General features: G+C 36.8%; 1 protein-coding gene across 1 annotated transcript in view; it reads right to left on the reverse strand.

Moving 5' to 3' along the window:
* MEIKIN (meiotic kinetochore factor) overlaps positions 1-22139 on the reverse strand; it is a 101807-nt gene that overhangs the window by 8949 nt on the left and 70719 nt on the right. The window contains exons 12-15 of the mRNA XM_064595649.1: positions 17770-17940; positions 14876-14956; positions 11905-12024; positions 58-181 (exon numbers count right to left, since the gene is read on the reverse strand). Coding sequence (XP_064451719.1) covers positions 58-181; positions 11905-12024; positions 14876-14956; positions 17770-17940 — 496 coding nt within the window. The remainder of the gene's footprint in view (positions 1-57; positions 182-11904; positions 12025-14875; positions 14957-17769; positions 17941-22139) is intronic.

Consider the following 22139-nt stretch of genomic DNA (forward strand, 5'->3'; position numbering starts at 1 on the left):
AATGAAAAAATGTTTTATATCATCCAAAAAATAAGCTCTGCATTCACATTACAGTACCTTGAGGAATATCTTTAGGTGGGGAATATTTCTTCTTCTTTACTATAACACCTTTACTTTTCATTTGTCTAGTTCCTGGTGTTGCTCTAATAATACAACATATTTCTGATGTATTTGAAGGAATCTGAAAAAGAAAAAAATAATGCATAATTCTTCCAGGTACTGTATTTGTATGCTGTTTTATTTCAAAGGCAAATCATTTCAACATCCATATTTCATACATATTAATGACAGAAAGCATTTATGAAATGCTTACTCCACTCCAGACACTAATGAAATGGTTTTTAAACATTTGCTTATTTAATATGCACAAGAACCAGACAGGGAAGATTATATCATCCCCATTTGTAAAATGAGGAAACTTAGGTTCAGAGAATTTGGATACCTTATTTAAGGAGAGAGAAAGAATACTGATAGAGTTGAGATTCAAGCATTCCAAAGTGCAAGAGCAAGTTTACAAGATTTACTGAATTAAAACACAAATTTATTTTAATTCTGAGCCATATACTAGATTTCCTTGGTTTCCCAACTCAATGAATTTTGACAACTGCCAATCAAACAGACAGACTCTAGAATAAAGAAATACTGTATCTTCCAAAAGTGACAGCTTGTTTCTTAGAACTCAGAAATAGACATATGTATTTACCAAGGGCTCCTCCCACTGTAAGTAAAGCCTATATAGAAATAACTTCTACTTTAAAATTCATATCATCTTCTAGGGTGGGCATCTGATATTTTTCTGCCCAGCATCATTTCTATTCTTCTGGTACTGAACAGTACCAGAATTTTCTTGGGAGAATCTTCTCATTCTCCCAGCCTGCACACACCCCTTTCTTATGGCTCAGGTGGAGCTGATAATACTTCTGAGCACCAAGAGACCCTAAAACCCAGCCCAGCCAATCACTATATGCTATGCCCCTGGGCACAGTGACTGGCTCAGACAAAGATGTTGTAAATGGGTCAGCAGGAAGAAGGGAATTCTCAACATGAGATTCTGATACTAAGCCAAAATCCTTAAAGGGGCAAAAGTGGTCCCGGAGTGATACCCGACCCTAGCTATAGCCGTCGTAGTAGAAACAGATATATATCCTCTTAGGAGGATGGAATCCCCATTTTAGGCAAATAGGATTCTTATCAAGTAAGAGTAAGGAAATAAATGATCAGGGTCAGAATCAGAGTTGTTCTTCAAGATTCAGCTCAGAACAGTTCCAAGCAGAAATAATGGACAAAATACATTTCACCTCATCCTCTAATTTTATTATAACAACAATAAAGGAAGTACCAAACTCCTGAGAATATCGAAGAGCGGAGTTAAGCCCCCAGGACATCAGATATCAGAACTGCCAAATCAGAATAGAGTAACAATGTATGAAATGATTAAAGAATTAACAATTGAAATCTCATGGGGCGCCTGGGTGGCTCAGTTGGTTAAGCGACTGTCTTTGGCTCAGGTCATGATCCTGGAGTCCCAGGATCGAGTCCCGCATCGGGCTCCCTGCTCAGTGGAGAGCCTGCTTCTGCCTCTCTCTCTGCCTGCCTCTCTGCCTACTTGTGCTTTCTCTCTGTGTGTCAAATAAATAAATAAAATCTTTAAAAAAAAAAAAAGAAATCTCATGGATGAGCAAGCAACAAGAGACTATCTGGAGTGAAAAGCAGATGTGAAAAAGAAAAAACTAAAATGTCTTGAAATGAAAAATAAAATTGTTGAAATATAAAGTTCATTGGAAGCCTTAAGCAGCAAAGTGGGCACAACTAAAGAATTACTTATGAAATTACCCAGAATACAACAAATAAATGAAAAATATTAAAAAGAGTTTGAAAGATATAGAGGATAGAAAGATGCCTATTATATGCCAATTATCATCCCAGAGAGAATAAAACAGATAATAGCTGAGAAATTTCCCAAACTGATGAGAAACACGAGTGCACACATTCAGGAAGCCAATATTCCAAACAACATTAGAATAAAAAACCAACAGGGGTATCTGGGTGGCTCAACCAGTTAAACGTCCCACTCTTGATTTTTGGCTCTGGTCATGATCTCAGGGTCTTGAGATCAAGCCCCACTTTTGGTTCTGCATTCAGTCGGGAGTTTGTTTCTCTCTCTCTCTCTCCCTCTCCCTCTGCCCCTCCCCCTGCACTTGCTCTCTCTCCAAAATAAATAAATAAATCTTTAAAAAATAAAGAATAGGGGTGCCTGGGTGGCTCAGTTGGTTAAATGTCTGCCTTCAGCTCAGGTCTTGATCCTAGGGGCCTGGGACTGAGTCCCACATCAGGCTCCCTGCTCAGTGGGGAGCCTGCTTCTCCCTCTGCCCCTCTCCCCTGCTGGTGCTCACTCTCTCTCCCCCTCTCTCTCAAAAATAAATAAAATCTTAAAAATAAATAAATAAAAATAAAAAATAAAGAACAAAAAGCCAACAGCAAACAAAATATTAATCTCTTTATGTATACACTCCAGTGAAATTACAGCACACCCACAAATAAGAATTTAAAAATATCTAGAAAAAAAAGATAATTCAGTCCCCAAGACCACCTCAGTCTCAATGATTTGCCAAAAGGACTCACAAGATTCAGAAAAGCTGGTATACTCACAGTCAAGGCTTATTACACAATAAGATACAGACTAAAATCAGCAAAGGGAAAAGGCACATAAGTGGAGTCCAAGAGAAAAAGTACACAGAGCTCAATCCAGGATAATAAGCTTCCAGTTGTCCTCTCCTAGTTGAGTCACATGGATAACATTTAGTCTTCCCATGTGCAAAGTGTTGCCAACATGAGAAGCCCAGTAATCCTTGCCTCAGACCAGTCTCCTAGAGGTCAAACTGACACAAAGTTTGCCTAAAGCCTCAGGCATCAAAAACAGGTGTTTACCATAAATCACATTTAGCATAAACTATCTGGTGTAGCTCAGGACATACAAAGACACTCTTCTCAGGCAGGATACTCCAAGGGGTCATAACTCTTACAAAGGACTCCTTAAATCTCAACAATAAGAAAACAACATAATTAAGAAATGGGCCAAAGACCTTACCAGACACCTCATCAAAGATATACAGATGGCAAGTAAGCATATTAAAGGATGCTCCACACCATATTTCCTCATCAGGGAGATGCAAATTAAAACAACAATTAGATACTACTACATACCTATTAGAATGGCCAATATCTAAAATACTGACAACAATAAAACTTTACCCAAACCCACAGAATGCACAACACCAAGAGTGGACCCTAAGTTAAACTATGGACTGTGTGGGGTGATTATAATATGCCAATGCAGGTTTATCCTTGGTTAAAAAAAAAAGTGCCACTTGGTGAATGATGTTGATAATGGTGGTGGCTATGCATGTATTGAAGCAATGGGATATAAGAAATCTCTGCAGGTTTCTCTCAATTTTGCTGCAAATCTAAAACTTCTTTAAAAATTAAAAAAACACATTTTTTAAAAAAGTAAAAGTATACAAAAATACATACCATGTTAACAACAGTCAAAAGAAAGCTAGAGTATATTAACACTAGAAAAAGTAGATTTCTGTGCAAAGAATATTACCAGTAATAAAGAAGTTCCTTCATAATGATAAAAGGGTGAATTAATCAAGAAAACAACAATCCTAAACAATCCTAACTATTTACACACCTAGTAACAGAGCCTCAAAATAAATAAAACAAAGAGGATAGAAATGAAATGAGAGAGGGGCGCCTGGGTAGCTCAGTCAGTTAAGCGTCTGCCTTTGGCTCAGGTCATGATCCCAGGGTTCTGGGATCAAGCCCCATGTCGAGCTCAGCTGGGAACCTGCTTCTCCCTCTGCCCCTCCCCCAGGTCATGCTCTCTTTCTCTCTCTCTCAAATAAATAAATAAAATGAAATAAAAAATAAATGAAAGGAGGAATGGACAAACCCACCATCACAGTCTGATATTTTAATACCTCTTAATAATTGATAGACGAAATAGGCAAAAAATCAGCAGAGATATAACTGACTTGAACATTACTATCAATCAACCTGACGTGACTGATACTGTAGACCATTCTACTAAAAAAAAGGAAAATACGCATTATTCTCAAGTGTGCACAGAATATTTACCAACATAAACCAAATGGATTATAAAGCATGTCTCAAAAAAGGCATACATATAAGGCATACACAGAACAATCTTAGACCACAACGGGATTATATTAGAAACTAATAACAGAAAGATCTCTGAAAATTTTCCAAATATATGGACAAGAAATTGCATACTTCTAAACAAACCATGGATCAAGAATAAATAAATTGGGAAAATGGAAAGTATTTAAACTTCATGAAAATGAAAATACAGCATGTAAAAACTTGTGGGATGCTGCTAAAGCACTAGTCAAAGCAAATTTGTAGCATTAAATGCCTACAGGAGAAAAGAAGAAAGGTCTCCTATCAATGAACTCAGCTTCCACCTTAAGAAAGTAAAAAAAGAAAACCAAATTAAACTCAAAGTAAGCAGACAAAAGAAAATAACATGAGAGCAGAAATCAATGAAAAAGAAAATAGAAAAACAATAGAAAAGGGAGCCTGGGTAGCTCAATTGGTTAAGCATCTGACTCTTGATTTCAGCTCAGGTCATGATCACAGAGTCATGAGATCAAGCCCCACAGGTACTCAGCACGTAGTCTGCTTGAGATGCTCTCTTTCCCTCTCCCTCTGCCCCTACCCCTGCTTGTGCTCTATAAATAAATAAATAAATAAATAAATAAATAAATAAATAAATAAATAAATAAATAAATAAATAAAATCTTCCAAAAAAAAAAAACCAATAGAGAAAAATCAGTGAAACCAAACTTCTAGCCAGCATGGAGTCTGCTTGAGATACTCCCTCTCCCTCTCCCTCTGCCCCAACCCCCGCTTGTGCTCTATAAATAAATAAATAAATAAATAAATAAATAAATAAATAAATAAATAAATAAATAAAATCTTCCCCAAAAAAGGAAAAAAAAAAAAGAATAGAGAAAAATCAGTGAGACCAAACTTCTAGCCAGATTAATGAGGAAAGAAAAAAGACATAAATTACCAATATCAGGAATAAGAAAGGCTTTATCACTACAGATACCAACATATTAAAAGGATAATAAGGGAATATTATAAATAACATTTGACAATAAATTTGACAACTTATAGAAAATGGACAACTTCCTTGAAATACACAAACTACCAAAGTTCACTTGAGAAGAAATAGGTAAGCTGAATAGCCCTAAAGAGATTTTTAACTGTAGCTTATTTCCTTCCAAAAGAGAGAACTCCAGGCCTAGATGGCTTCACTAGTGAATTTACTAAACATTTAAGGCAGAAATAATACTAATTCTCTTCCAGAAAATTGAAGATGAAGGAGTACTTCCCAACTTGTTCTATGAGGCTAGCATTACTCTCATGCTAAACTCAGAGACAGACATCAAAAAAATAAATAAATAAAACTACAGACCCTCACAAACACTGATGGAAAAATTCTAAAATATTTTTAGCAAATCAAATACATCAATACATAAAAAGAAAAGTACACCATAACTAAGTGGGATTTATCCTGGGATGCAGAGTTGATTTAACATTAGAACATAAAACAGTATATTCAATTCATTATCATCATCAATTCACCATATTAACAAACTGGAAAAAAAAAAAGTCCTACTACCATCTCAATAGTTACAAAAAGTGCATTTGGCAAAAATCCAAATTCCATTCCTAATAAAAACTCTCAAGCATATTAGGAATAGATGGGAACCTCCTCAACCTAAGAAAAACCTATGGCTAAGATCATATTTAATGGTTAACTACTGAATGCTTTCCCTCAAAGTATAGAAACAAGGCAAGGATGTCTGCTCTCTCCACTACTCTCTCAGCATTGTACAGGAAAATCTAGTCAGGGAAATTGGGTAAGGAAAAAAAAGGCAACCAGATTAAAAAGGAAGAGGTAGGGGTGCCTGGGTGGCTCAGTTGGTTAAGGGTTCAACTCTTGATTTGGGCTCAAATCATGATCTCAGGGTCATGGGAATGAGCCCCGCATCAGGCTCCATGCTGAGCACAAAGTCTGCTTGAGATTCTCTCTCTCCCTCCCTCTCCCACTGCACATTCCCTCACCAAAATAAATAAATAAAATCTTAAAAAAAAAAAAAAGGAAGAAGTAAACTTTTTTTCCACAGATAACATAGTTGCCTATGGCATGATGGAAACTTGTGGCGGGGGGCGGGGGAGAACTACTAGAAACTGTAATTAAGTTTAGCAAGTTTGTAGTATACTTGTTATGAATGGAATGCTCTATCCCCACAAAATTCATATGTTGAATCCCTAATTCCCAATTAGACTTGTATTTAGAGATAGACTCTGTGAGAGGGTGATTAAAGGTTAGCTGACTAAGGGCAAGGTCCTAATCTGAAAGTGCTGGTGCCCTTTTAAGAGGAGGAAGAAACACCAGAGCACTTTTATACTTCATGCAAAGAGAGAAAAGGCCATGTGAAGTCATAGCAAGAAGGTGGACATCTACAAGTTGGAAGAAAGCCCTTCTGAGACCTGAATAGGTTAACACCTTGGTCTTGGACTTTCCAGCCTCCAGGACTGTGAGAAAATAAATTTCTGTTGTGTAAGCTGCCCAGCCTATCATATTTTATTATGGCAAACCGAACAGACAAATATAATGATCAATACACACACACATACACACACACACAAAGTATTTCTGTATGCTAACAATTAATAGACAGATATTGAAATTAAGAATACCATTTATAATAGTATCAAGAATATGAAATACTGTCATCAGGAGGGATATAATGACATCAAGTAGGAATAATGACCCAAACAGTGAAAACTACAGAATAATTTGGAGAGAAATTAAAGAGCCAAAAAATGGATAGCTATACATTGTTCTTGGGTTGGAAGACTCAATATTGTCATGATACCAATTATTGCGAAATTGATCTGTAGATTCAATGCAATCCTAGTCAAAATTCCATCAGGTTTTTTTTTTTTTGTAGAAATCAACAAGCTGAATCTAAAATTCATAGAAATGCAAAGGACCTAGAATAACCAAAACAACTGAAAAAGAACAAAGTTAGAGGCTAACACTAATTTCAAGAATTATTATAGTGCCTCATTATTCAATACTGTGTGATACTTGCACAAAGATAGACAACAGTAAAACCTTACAGAAACTCGTACAAATACAAGGATAACAAAAAGTGCATTCGGCAAAAATCCAAATTCCATTCCTAATAAAAACTCTCAAGCATATTAGGAATAGATGGGAACACCTTTCAACAAAGGTGGAAAGGCAGTACAGTGGAAAAAGAATAACCTCTCAATAGAATAACTGAATGTCTGTATGAAAATAAATACACTTGACTCCATACCTCACACCATAAATAAAAAATTAACTCACAGGCATTAGTGCAAAATTTTAAAACTTCTAGAAGAAAACGTAGGAGAAAATCTTTGTGACCCTGGGTTAGGCAAAGATTTCTTAGATGACAACGAAGCCATACCCATGAAAAAAATAAACAAAAAATTGACAAGCTGGACTTCTTCAAAGTTAAAAATGTATGTTCTTTAAGTGACACTGTTTTGCAAGAAACTACAGATTTTATGCTTCCATTTATAACAAATGTCCAGAAAACATTACTCTAGAGGCAGAAAATAGATTAGTATTTGCCTGGGGCTGGACATGAGAACAGGGCTTAACTGTAAATAAGTGTGAAGGATTTGGAAAATATCCTAAAACTGACATAGGTAATTGTTGCACTACTCCATAAATTTACTAAGAATTACAGAATTGTAAACTTGAAATGGGTGAATTTTATGATATACAAAATAACACAAAAAAAGCCTGTTTATTCATTTTTTTAAAAAGTGCAGTGGATAAAAAGACAAGGTATGGACTGGGAAAATATCTTTCAAAAGATATTCTATATCTACAATAAGAAAATCAACAATCTTTTTAATGTGCAAAAGATATGAACAGGTATGTCACCAAAGTAAATATATAGATGGCAAATAAGCACATGAAAATGTGATCAACATTATTGGTCATTAGGGAAATGCAAATTAAAACCAGAGTAAGATATCACTTCATACTAATTGGGAAGGTTAAGATTAAAAGACTGACCATACTAAAGGTTAAGATTAACTTAACTAAAGGTTAAGATTAAAAGACTGACAGAACTGGGACGCCTGGGTGGCTCAGTCGGTTAAGCGCCTGCCTTCAGCTCAGGTCATGATCCTGGGGTCCTGGGATCGAGTCCTGCATCGGGCTCCCCGCTCTGCGGGGAGCCTGCTTCTCCCTCTGCCTCTGCCTCTCTCTATCTCTCATGAATAAATAAATAAAATCTTAAAAAAAAAAAAAAGACTGACAGAACTAAACGTAGATGAAATGTAGATGTAGAGAAACTACAAGTCTCAAATATTGTTGGTGGAAATGTAAAATGGTACCACAACTTTGGAAAACAGTTTGGAAATTTCTTAGGTATTTACCCAAGAGGAAGGAAATATATATCCACACAGTTAAAGAAGAACTTATTCTGATACTTACTACTACAATTAAGATTTTATTCAAGATTATTGCAATAGGGTTCACTCACTATACTGTATAGCTTAAACTAATGTAACACCGTATGTCAACCATACTTTTAAAAAAAAAGATGTACTATATGTTGGCTAATGAATTTTAAATTAAAAAAAAGAAATAAACCTTTCTCTATTCACACACACAAAAAGACACTATAATAAGGTATTGCAATAGAGGAGAGTAATTGGGCTCAAATCCAAATACAGCAAATACAGCTAGGGATGTACAGCTGCTGAGCAGAATGAGGGTGTCAGTTGTTGAAAAATTACTATGAAGAGACATCAAGTGTAAAGAGATTCTTGTTAAATTGACCTTGTGATATTGTGATTTTTTTTTAAAAAAAGATTTATTCATCTATTTTTATTTAAGAGAGAGAGAGCACAAGCCAGGGGAGGGGCAGAGGGAGAGAAAGAAAAAATCTCCAGCAGACTCCCCACTGAGCGAGAGCCCAATGCAGGGCTTGATCTCAGGACCCTGAGATCATGACCCAAGCTGAAATGAAGAGTCAGCCACTCAGCTGACTGAGCCACACAGGAGCACTGATACTGAGTTAATAAGAAATATATATTTGGTTTGCATCCCCATTGCCAGCACAGAGCTCCTAAAACCTTTGGAATTTCCTAAGTGATAAGAGCAATAAAGGTGTTTTTGTTAATGTGATAAAACTTTTGGAATGCACCTGAGGATGGGGGCTAGTTGTCAGGGGAATCGATCCTGGATTAGAGGATTGGAACTTTCAGGCCCATCCCATAACCTCCAGGTAGGAGAGAGGAGCTAGAGGTTTACTCGGTTGCCAATGGCCAATGATTTAATCAACCATACCTACGTAATGAAGCTGTCACCAGCTATACTCCAAGACCTGACCTTTACTGCTCACCTGCTTGTACCCATCAAACTTTGTCCCACATTTTCCCTTAAGCCCTTTTTTCCAGTTTATCTCTTAACCCAGGCAAAGACCCAAGGGGGCATAGCATCCTGTAATGGAAACCAAAACTATCCTTCAAGCAGTAACGACTGCCTGAAAGAAGAGATCCCGTGGCCCAGACCCCCAGACCAGTTTGAGCATCACCCCCTCCCCTGACTCATGCCTGCACAGATAAACTATGGAATGACCCACACAATGACAGTTACCTTAACCTCATTATAATACTAAAATTTCTGCCCGAGGAGCACCAGCCTCATTTGCATAATATATGATGTATGTATGTATGTATGTATGATGTATGATGTACATATAGCTCCTTGTCCTTTCCCCATACCTTGCCCTATGCGTCTCTTCCATGTGGCTATTCCTGAGTTATATTCTTTTATAAGATACCAGTAATCTAGTAAGTAAAATGTTTCTCTGAGTTTTGTAAGCTACTCCAATAAATTAATAAAATCAAGGAGTGGGTCATGGGAACCTCTGATTTATAGGCAGTTGGTCAGAAGCACAGGTAACAACCTAGACTGGCAAGTGGCATCTCAAGTAGAGGGTGGTTTTGTGGAATAAGCGCTTTACCTGTGGAATCTGATGCTATCTTCAGGTAGATAGTGTCAAAATTGAGTTGAATTCTAAGACACTCAGCTGATGTCAGGAGTATTGCTTGTTGGGGGTGTGGGCAATTCCCCTACACACACACACTTTGAAACTGGATCCAGGAACCCAATTAGACCTAAGAGGCCAGAGTGCCAAAGGCAGGCCAGATCAGATCAGATCAGATCAAGGGTGGGAGATCAGATATCAAGGGTGGGAGAAAATTCTTGTTAAAACTATACTCAGCAAGAATGGACACAAGGCTTAGCTGAGAAGAGGGCTCAGAAGAGCTTAACTAAAGTTTGATCAAGGAGAGAATCTTTGTCAATACAAATACTTGTACATGAATGTTCCTAGTAGCTAAATGATCCAAATGTCCATAAATGGGTGAAAGGATAAATTTTTGTATACCATAAATGGAATACTACTTAGCAGTAAAAAGGACCAAATTATTGATACACTCAACAACACGAATGAATCTCAAAATAATTATACTGAGTAAAAGACACCAGACCAAAAATTCTCTCTCTCTCACTTGAATGACCCCAAAACTCTAGAAAATGTAAACCAATCTATAATTACAGTAACTAGATCAGTAGTTGCTTGGGGGACAGGGGCAGGAAGGAAAAAATTATAAAACAGGAAGAGGAAACTTTTGGGTTGACGGATATTTTCACCATCTAGATTGTGGTGGTGGTTTTACAGTTGCATACATATGTGAAAACTTCCAAATTATACACTTTAAATATGTACAGTTTATTGTATGTCAATTATTCCTCAATAAAAATGCTTAAGAGAGGTAATAGTTTCCAGTTTCACCTGGCCTCTCAACAGTGTGCTATAGTCTTGTATTTCCCTACTTCTTCCATTCCAAGTCCTTATTTCAATCTATTTTTACTTCCCTCAGCCTCTTACCCTACCTTTTCTTTCTCTCTCTCCCAGGAAATCATCCTTCTGTCTCTAGTCTCAGCCTTTTATAATCTGTTCTCCACCTCTGAAGCCAGAAGGACATATGACATCATCCCTTGTTCAGAATCCTTTATTGGCTCCTCTCAGGAAAAAGATCCAAATTGCTTAATATGGATTAAAGACCCTTTGAATTCTTGGCCCTTGTTTATCTTAACAGTCTCATCTCCAGCCTTCTCTCACCATCCAGATTCCCACCCTCATCCCAGAGTCACACTGAAAAGGTCTAGCTACAGTGAACCACTACATGTCCCTCTGGTTTGCCTTTTTATGTCTTTTCCCTCTGCCTCTTTCTCTCACCTTGTCCTTCTGTCTCTCTGTCTGCTCCCACACCCCTTCTTTCTGGCTCTTTCTTTCTCCCCATCCCACTTTCTGTTCTCTTTTTCTCCTCATACTCTAGCTCTATTCCCACCCCCATGGCTCTTAGTTTTATGAATTTTATGTCTTTTTTTTAATGGAGCATAGTACTTCTGTGTATTCATCTTAACACAATGAAATTGGTGACTACAACTCATATGTACAGATGAAAACAGAGTTTTGGATCAAAGTAGGTTAACAGTATCTCCTCTAGTTGTTTAATAGCACCACGCCCTGACAATGCAGTGTTCTGGCCATGGCAGCCTAACATTCTTTATTTAGAATTGTAACTGATAGCTGCCTCCTCATGTGGATGATGTTAGCCTCAAATGAGTTACAGATTTCCTAAAGTATCTCATATACAAAGTATCTAATAGAACAGTAATAATTTCTTTTAGTAATTGAAGAAAAAATGGAAAATACTAACCTCATTTGAAGAATTTTCTTGCAAATTTGACACAGGAACAATTTCATTTGAATTAACATAATTGCTGACATTTGGAAATAGTTCTTCAAAAGATGCTCTCTGCACTGAGGACAAATCAATCTATAAAAAATATATTACTCTTATACAAGTCAAATGTGGCAGAAACAATTATTTTTACATAATTAAAGGTGAAATACTATCTCATTAGAAGCATTTTCTTGGGAAAAAGTACAGAGTTTCTTTCTGAGGTGATAAAAAGACTATAAAATTGACTGGTGATGATTACACATACCTGTGAATGTACTAAAAAACACTGAATTTCACATTCTAAATAGGTAAATTGTATGGTATGTTAATTATAGCTCAGTAAAGCTGTTTTTAAAGAGCCCACCACAAAAAAAGTGTTAAACATACAGTTACCATGTGACTCAGCAATTCTACTTCCTCTTCTAATCACATACCCAATACAACTGAAAACACATATTCACACAAAAACTTGTATATGAACATTAATAGCAATATTATTCTTTCAAATGCCCCCAAACTGACAAATTAGTAAACAAAATGTAGTATATCCTTACCATGGGATATTATTCAGCCATAAGTAAGGAAGAAAGTATATGTTATAAAATGGATGAACTTAGAAAACATTATGTTAAGTGAAAGAAGCCAAACACAAAAGCCACGTATTACACGATTCCATTTATATGAAATAGCCAGAATAAGTAAACCTATAAAGAACCCTTTTCCCAGCTTGAAAAACTGATCTTTGCTTAATTCTCATGCTCTGTTCCACTGGGAACCTGATAAAGGTAACAATGCCAACATTGCTAATGGTAAAAATGATGTCTGGTTGATAAATTGCATCTGGACTAGGAAGAACTATAACTGCACTATGAATAAATGATAAACGCACTATATGTAAATAAACCCTACAAAAAGCACCATAGTTTGGATTTCCCTGACTCTTGTAATTTGGCATGTCTCTTGTGGGGACTCTGGAAGCTATGTCTATGTGATATTACAAAAGATACTGGATCTCATCTCGTTGTATCTGAGCTGTACCCAAACCGCTAAGTAAACTGCTCCATGAACTTCTGTGAAGACTGATCCCACTGAAGAGGAACACCTGTTTCTGCCCTGCTTGTGAGTTGTATTCCTATTGTTTAGTTGAACCTAAAAAGAACTCTGGTTGGATGAGAGCCAAATTTTAAGACTCTTAGAAGAAAACAGAGGGGGAAAATTTAATATCATTGAATTTTGCAACAATTTCTCAGCTATGACACCAAAAGCACAGGAAAAGAAAAAAATAGATAAATTAGACTGCATAAAAATTAAAGCTTCTGTGCATCAAAGGATACTATCAACAGAATGAAAAGGTAACCCACAGAATGGGAGAAAATATTTGCCAGCCATATATCTGATAAGGGGTTAAAATCTAAAATATATAAAAAAAACTCATACAACTCATCAACAAATAAATAAGCTGATTAAAAAATGGGCAAGAGACTTGAACAGACATCTCTTAAAAGAAGATACATAAATGGCCAATAAGCATGTGAAAAGATGCTCAATATCTTTAGCCATAAGGGAAATACAAATCAAAACCACAATGAAATTCCATCTCACACCCATGAGGATGGTTATTATTTAAAAAAAGACACAGAAAATAACAAGTGTTGGCAAGGATGTAGAGAAATTGGAAGTATTGTCATTGTTACTGGGAATGTAAAATAGCGCAGCTGCTATGGAAAACAGTATGTCAGTTCCTCAAAAAGTTAAAAATGAGAATTACCATTTGCAATTCCACTTTAAAGTGTATACCAAAAGAACTGAAAGCAGAGACACAAAGAGATATTTGAACACCCATGTTCAAAGCAGCATTATTCACACTGGCCAAAAGGTGGAAGTAACCATGGGGCGCCTGGGTGGCTCAGTCGTTAAGCATCTGCCTTCAGCTCAGGTCATGATCTCAGGGTCCTGGGATCGAGCCCCGCATCGGGCTCCCTGCTTGGCGGGAAGCCCACTTCTCCCTCTCCCACTCCACCTGCTTATGTTCCCTCTATCGCTGTGTCTTTCTCTGTCAAATAAATAAATAAAACCTTTAAAAAAAAAAAAAGGTGGAAGTAACCCAAATGTCCACAGACAGATGAATAGATAAACAAAATGTGGTATACACATACAAACAGCCTTTAAAAAGGAAAAAAATTCTGACACATGCTACAACATGGATGAGACATTATGCTAAATGAAATCTGTCACAAAAGGAAAATACTGTATGATTCCATTATGTGAAGTATCTAGAGCAGTCAAATTCAGAGGGGGAAGGTAGAATTGTGGTTGATAGGGACTGAGGGATGGAGAAATGGGGACTCAGTGTTTAATGTATGGAGTTTCAGGTTTGCAAGAAGAAAAACTTTGCAAGAAATTCCGCATGAAAAAAGTGATGGTTGCATAACATTTGTACTTGAACTGTACAGTTAAAAAGAGTTAAAATTTTAGGGGCACCTGGGTAGCTCAGTCAGTTAAGCGTCCCACTCTTGATTTTGGCTCAGGTCATGATCCAGGGTTGTGAGATGGAGCCCCAAGTCCGGCTCTGCACTGAGAGTGGAGTCTGCTTAAGATTCTCTCTCTCCCTCGCTCTCTGCCCCTCCCACACCCAGCTCCCTGGAGCTCTCTCTCTCTCAAAAAAAAAATCAACATTGTTAAAAATGGTAAATTTTATGTTACATATCTTTTGCCACAATAAAAAAAATGAAAAAACAAAACAAAACCCTGGTGGGTGCTGCAGTATTCTAATCTTTTATGTACAGCAGTATATAGAGTACATCCAGCGAAAGCAAGTCTATACAACAGAAAAACAGACATTATTCCCTATGTAGAATATTCTCCTGGTGTGACAGAAACAGAATAATAGGGAGGAGAGGGAACCAAACCATAGATACTACAAGTGCCAAATGCTAATACTCACCACTAAACCAGCAGTTTGCGAAGATGGAGTGCTTGTTAAGAGGCCTCTGCTTTTCTTATCAGGAATACTAGAATTTGTTCTCTATCAGTGTTTTGTGAAATAGGGGATTGAATAGCATAAATAAATAAACCAATTTTAATACAGTAAAAAAATATCAAATTAGTAGACTAGATCATAATGTGCCATACTAATAAAACTTCAATGTGCTAATTAAATTTTAAACCACTAGACAAGTAACTAAAGAATTTTCTGGCTTGAGCTAGGTCAAGCAACTCCTAAGAGTTCTGCGGGGCACAAGAACAATACAAGAATAGTTTGGGGGGCGCCTGGGTGGCTCAGTTGGTTAAGCGACTGCCTTCGGCTCAGGTCATGATCCCGGAATCCTGGGATCCAGTCCCACATCGGGCTCCCGGCTCAGCGGGGAGCCTGTTTCTCCCTCTGACCTTCTCCCCTCTCACGCTGTTTCTCTCTCTCTCAAATGAATAAATAAAAAAATCTTAAAAAAAAAAAAAGAATAGTTTGGGTGAAATCACTCTTAACTTAGGAAGAAAAGCTAATTAAAGTTTTGAACTAAAAAACGTTGCTTTGATTGTCTCTTTTACTGCTAAGAAAATTATTTTACTTTTAGCATTTGTTTAATTGCTAGTATATTGTACTTTTCATTGAAAGGGATTATAAGTTATTTGTGAAGCTGTTAAACATATATGTAATAAGGATAATTGGTTTAAAATACATACAATTAAATATATATAGACACTTCAATTTATGCAATATCAAAGTTAGACAAATTATAAAGACTCATTTTCTATTTCTTGAAGATGCGAAGAGGCAGAGAGACAGGTGGACAAATCAAGAAAGAGTGAGAGAGTAAGACAAAGACAGGATCAGAGACCTAAAAGTTAAAGAGAGAAAGGGAAGAATGGGGGAGGGAAGAGGAGTAAGGAAAGGGAAAAAGAAAGGGAGAAAGGGAGGATGAGGAGACAAAAGAGAGGAATACTAAGAAGGAGGGAGGGAGAAAAAAGATGGAGAAGATGGAGACCAACAGACTATGAACAGAAAGTGACAGAGAAACAGTCAGAGACAGAGAAGGACAAATGGAAAGAGATCAAGATAGAGACAGAAAGAAGAAAGACAGAGCTTGAGTCGAAGAGACAAAAACCAGGGAAAAAGTCAGAGAAGCAGAGCAATGAAACAGAGTGACAGAGATATTCGAAAAGAGAGAAGACAGATAACTTTATTTTTAACAATCAGCTATCTTTTCAACTTTTGGATTCCATGAAACCAGTCCCTCTGATAAATCTCTTTGAATAGGTGTTTATTATATGCTGCCAACTTTGGAACACAAACTCAGAGTTGGAATTTGAACATCGTAAGAAAGTTTATGTTAGGTTTCTTTTTTCTTTCTTTCCTCATTTCTTTCACTCTTCCTTTCCTTTCTGGCTTAACATCTCTTAAACTAGTTGTGTGTTCAAGACGTAATATGGGATCATTTATTAGGAAAATTTCTATTAAAAAAATTTTATGGGTATATTTACCTGGCATACCGAATATGTCAGCTCTCTAATACATTAGCTATTTTATCTTTTAACTTCTTCATCTGAACAATGGGGATTATTCTTCCCCTAAGGATTGCTGTGCAAAGGTTACAAATAATACATGTAAAGAGAACCTGTAGAGTAGGAAATACTCAGTGATAGCTATTATTTATCACTGTGGCTGCCATGGAGGTGCTCTGGTCAGATCTCCTTGAACAAAGAACCTGCTGTTCCACTGCAAGGAGTGTAGGTAGGTGACAGCCCCTGCCCCCTCCACAACTTCTCTGGAAACTGCTTCAGCTTTCAGGTTGAGGCCATCATCTTCTCAGGCAACCCTCAGCCAACGTTTGAGCATAGGAACCAACGTAAGAATCCTGTAATGGATAATCTTTGCTCCAGACCTTGAAGGGAGAGCTTTTGGCAGATGTTCATTGAGGCTGAGACTATTCCTACCCAATGCTGCTTCCTCCCTGCTCCTTTCTCAGATATTATCCCTTCCAGTACACCATTTGAACTCAATTCTGCCTGAATATCTGCTTCCCAAGAGACACAATTGTTAACTGACAATCCATTTTTTAAGAAATCTGCCTGTGAACAAACTGAGTATTGTTGGAGTTGGGGGGTGGGGTGGGAGGGATGGGATGATTGGGTGATAGACACTGGGGAGGGTATGTGCTCTGGTAAGCGCTGTGAATTGTGCAAGACTGTTGAATCTCAGATCTGTACCTCTGAAACAAATAATGCAATATATGTTAAGAAAAAAAAAGAAGAAGAAAAAGAAGAAGGTAGCGGGAGGGGAAGAATGAAGCGGGGGAAATCGGAGGGGTAGACGAACCATGATAGACGATGGACTCTGAAAAACAAACAGGGTTCTAGAGGGGAGGGGGCTGGGAGGATGGGTTAGCCTGGTGGTGGGTATTGAGGAGGGCACATTCTGCATGGAGCACTGGGTGTTGTGCACAAACAATGAATCATGGAACACTTCATCTAAAACTAATGATGTAATGTATGGGGATTAACATAAGAATAAAAAATAAAAATAAAAAATAAATAAATAAAAGATATCCAATATTCAGATACACATTAACATTCTAAATTGTCGTAAATAATTTAGGTATTGTTGGTATGCGTGCAGCTAAATATCATTTTACTTCCTCAATAAAGAAATGGTCAAAATATTAAAATCAGTTTTTAAAAGAAAAAAAAAAAGAAATCTGCCTGTGTATAGCTGTAAATATAAAGCTCTCTGCATTTTTTCCCTAGATTTGTTAAGAAGTTATACTATCTAAATCTTCCCAATAAGTACATTTCCTTGGTATAGGTTTTTCAAGAATTAGTTAATAGAAGGTCAGTGCTTACCAATGTAGGTTTCAGGGGCTGAGACAATGGAACTTTGGTAATTGATCTACCTGAAGGAACCTTGATTTTTAGATGATGAGAACTTAACTTTGTTTGAAAATTTGTATCTCTGGGTTCAGGATCTTTTTCAGGCTGAAACAAATTCATAATCATGATATACACTCCATAGTACTATAAAAACATTTGTAGCATTTCTCAGATGTCTTATTTTATTATAATAGAAATATGTTATAATTATTACAATTAAAATAGGTTATGTATATATCAATTATATATACATATAAATTTATTTATATATATAATTCTTTTTTTTTTAAAGATTTTATTTATTTGAGAGAGAGAAGGAGAGAGAGAGAGCATGAGAGGGGGGAGGGTCAGAGGGAGGAGCAGACTCCCCGCTGAGCAGGGAGCCCAATGCGGGACTCGATCCCGGGACTCCAGGATCATGACCTGAGCCGAAGGCAATTGCTTAACCAACTGAGCCACCCAGGCGCCCTATATATAATTCTATTGTTATTCCCTCAACTTGAAAAAGTTTTCAACTTAAAGATACTTTTGTAAAAAAAAAAAAAGGTTTTCTACATATTTAAAAATAAAATCTATTAAAAGACAAAACAGCTTAAAATACACACAAATCAAAAAAATTTCCCTACCACATTTAAGGTAACATCTCCCAAAGTGTTCTGTAAAAAAGTATGATAATGAGGTCTATCCATCTGTCAATAGTTAAAACTAAATTTTAGAGAAAACATCAAATATACTTATATAAATGTATTTATTACATCTTCATTTAAGAAACCAAAAGTACTAAGACATCAGGAAGCTGCAACTATGAAAAAGTATGTTGCTTTACCAATTAATCCCTGACTAAAACTGCAGACTGCTGAGTGACTGCTTGTCTTATGTAACTTGTCCAGTGCTTCTGAGATATATTTATAATAGTATTCCCAGTTTACATATATTCAACATAACTAAGGAGGTGCAATTTGAGTTGAGTCCTGAAAAAATGACAGTATTTTGAGTTGTGGCTGAGAGGATAAAGAGAAGGTAGAGCGAGAGGAGGGGAAGGAAGGAAGGAAGCCAAAGAGCTATAAGGTTCATTCTAAGCAAAGAAAAGAACAAGGGTACGCAGTAAATAGCAAGGTCCTTATAGGCATCTATTGACCCGTTTCCCTCATGTATGCCTTACACACAGCTTTTTCTCTGACTCCTGTCATTATTCTCAGCAATTTCATCACACAACTTGATAATCCGTCTAACCCACTGGCCTCCCAGTTACTTGACCTCTGCATTCTCAGTAACCTTTTCCCCTCATGGCATTTTAGTCACTCCGTAATCAAACACAGCTCTTACCATCAATAGAAATTAGAGAATCACCAATTTGAATAGTTTCTTATATCCTTCCAACCCACATTCAATTATCTTCATGATATAAACTCCTCCCTCAATGAAATCTCCAACTTACTGATCCTACCATTTATCTTCATACATTATCCTTCTCCTGTCATTCCTTCTTCATCTATCACCATCCATCATTGTCATTATCCCTTTCTCTTTCTATCACAGATGTCTGACAAGCCCCCAACCCTAGATGACTCCTGACATCAACATCTTCTGTACCTCCACTGCAATTAAGTGCTGGGAAAATCATACAATCGGGCATATCAAAGTCACCACAAACTCAAAAGGAAAAACCACAGACTAGCAATGCCTCTACATTTCTCTGGCTTCTCATGATTATTTCACTCTCATCCCATTGTCCTTAAACCTCTAGCCTCCTTCCCTCTACTATTCTCAGCTGACAGCCTTACCTCACACTGCTCCACAACAAATCAAAAGATGTGACCACTCAGGAACAAATTTGGGGGACCTGGTGCAAACTAAAAATGTGGGGCCTCTTGTTTAAGAAAACTATTAAAAATGTCAGGGCAACAGCAGAGCATTAAATGAAATGTGAGGTTCTTCTAAGCACAAAACCCATGCTGCTACCACTACATTTACAAATATAGCACAATGGTAATATCCCTCCTCTTCTAAAGGCCAGTCCCTCCACTTGTATTCTGGATCCCGTCTTTCCTCATCTTTTCCAAGACTTCCCTCTTCCACATAATAGCATATGGAATTTGTTGAGGTTTTCTGAAACAGCTTTATTGAGATATAATTCACATACCATAAAATTCACCCATTTTCAGAGTAAAATTCAATGGTTTTCAGTATATTGGTTTTTAATTTTTATTTATTTTTTAAATTTTAGTTAACATACAGTGCAATTTTGATTTCTGGAGTAGAATTCAGTGATTTAACACTTCATAAAACACCCAGTGCTCATCACAAGAAATGCCCTCTTTAATACCCATCACGCATTGAGTCCATCCCCCACCCAGGTCCCTCTATCAACCCTCAGTTTGTTCTCAATTGTTAAGTGTCACTAATGGCTTGTTTCCCTCTCTCCTTTTCTTTCCTTTTCCTCTTTCCCATATATTCATCTGATTTCTTACTAAAATTCCACATATGAGTAAGATCATGTGGTATTTATCTTTCTCTGACTGACTTATTTCACTTAACATAATACACTCTAGTTCCATCCATGTCACTGCAAATGGCAAGATTTCATCCTTTTTGATGGCTGACTAATATTCCTGTGTGTGTGTGTGTGTGTGTGTGTATCACAACTTCTTTATCCATTCATCAGTCGACAGACATTTGGGCTCTTTCCATAATTTGGCTATCGTTGGTAACATTGCTATAAACATCGGGGTGCATGTACCCCTTAAATCTGTATTTTTGTATCCTTTGGGTAAATACCTAGTAGTGCAATTGCTGGAACATAGGGTAGTTCTATTTTTAACTTTCTGAGGAACCTCCAGACTGTTCTCCAGAGTGGCTGCATCCATTTGCATTCCCACCAACAGTGCACAAGGATTCACCTCTCTCTGCATCCTCACCAACACCTGTTGTTTCTTGTGTTGTTAATTTTAGCCATTCTGACAGGTGTGAGTTAATATCTCTTCATGGTTTTGATTTGTATTTCCCTGATGATGAGTGATGTTGAACATCTTTTCATGTGTCTGTAAGCCATCTGGATGTCTTCTTTGGAAAAGTGTCTATTCATGTCTTCTGTCCATTTCTTAACTTGATCATTTGGTTTTCGGGTATTGAGTTTGATAAGCTCTATATAGATTTTGGATACCCTTTATAAGATATGTCATTTGCAAATATCTTTTCCCATTCTGTAAACTGACTTTTAGTATTGTCGATTGTTACCTTTGCTGTGCAGAAGCTTTTTATCTTGATGAAGTCCCAATAGTTTATTTTTGCTTTTGTTTCCCTCGCCTCCAGTGACATATTTAGTAAGAAGTTGCTACAATCGAGGTCAAAGAGGTTTCTGCCTGTGTTCTCCTCTACGATTTTGATGGTTTCCTGTCTCACATTTAAGTCTTTCATCCATTTTAAATTTATTTTTCTGGATGTTGTAAAAAAGTGGTCCAATTTCATTCTTATGCGTCCCACTGTCCAGTTTTCCCAACACCATTTGTTGAAGAGACTGTCTTTTTTTCATTGGATATTCTTTGCTGCTTTGTTGAAGATTAGTTGACCATAGAGTTGTGGGTCCATTTCTGGGTTCTCTATTCAGTTCCATTGATCTATGTATCTGTTTTTGAGCCAGTACCATACTGTCTTGATGACTACAGCTTCGTAATATAGCTTAAAATACAAATTCATGATGCCTCCAGTTTTGCTTTTCTTTTTCAGAATTGCTTTGACTATTCAGGGTCTTTTGTAGTTCCATATAAATTTTAGGATTGTTTGTTCTAGCTCTGTGAAAAATGCTGGTGGTATTTTGATAGGGATTGCCTTAAATGTGTTGATTGCTTTGGGTAATATACACATTTTAACAATGTTTGTTCTCCCAATCCATGAGCATGGAATACTTTTCCATTTCTTTGTGTCCTCTTCAATTTCTTTCGTAAGTATTCTATAGTTTTCTGAGTGCAGATCTTTTACCTCTTTAGTTAGGTTTATTCTTAGGTATCTTATTGTTTTTGGTGCAATTGCAAATGGAATCGATTCCTTGATTTCTTTTGCAGCTGCTTCATTACTGGTGTATAGAAATGCACAGATTTCTGCACATTGATTTCATATCCTGCAACTTTGTTGAATTCATGTATTAGTTTTAGCAATTTTTTTGTGGAGTCTTTTGGGTTTTTTACATAGATTCTTATGTCATCTGCAAAGAGTGAAAGCTTAACTTCTTCCTTGTCAATTTGGATACCTTTTACTTCTTTTTGTTGTCTGATTGCTGAGGCCAAGACTTCCAGTACTATGTTAAATAGTAATGGTGAGAGTATCCTTGTCTTGCTCCTGACCCT

Source organism: Mirounga angustirostris, unplaced genomic scaffold (genome assembly GCF_029215605.1).
Source record: "Mirounga angustirostris isolate CCGP_5_RB_7025 unplaced genomic scaffold, mMirAng1.0.hap1 SCAF_7, whole genome shotgun sequence".
Lineage (NCBI taxonomy): Eukaryota > Metazoa > Chordata > Mammalia > Carnivora > Phocidae > Mirounga > Mirounga angustirostris.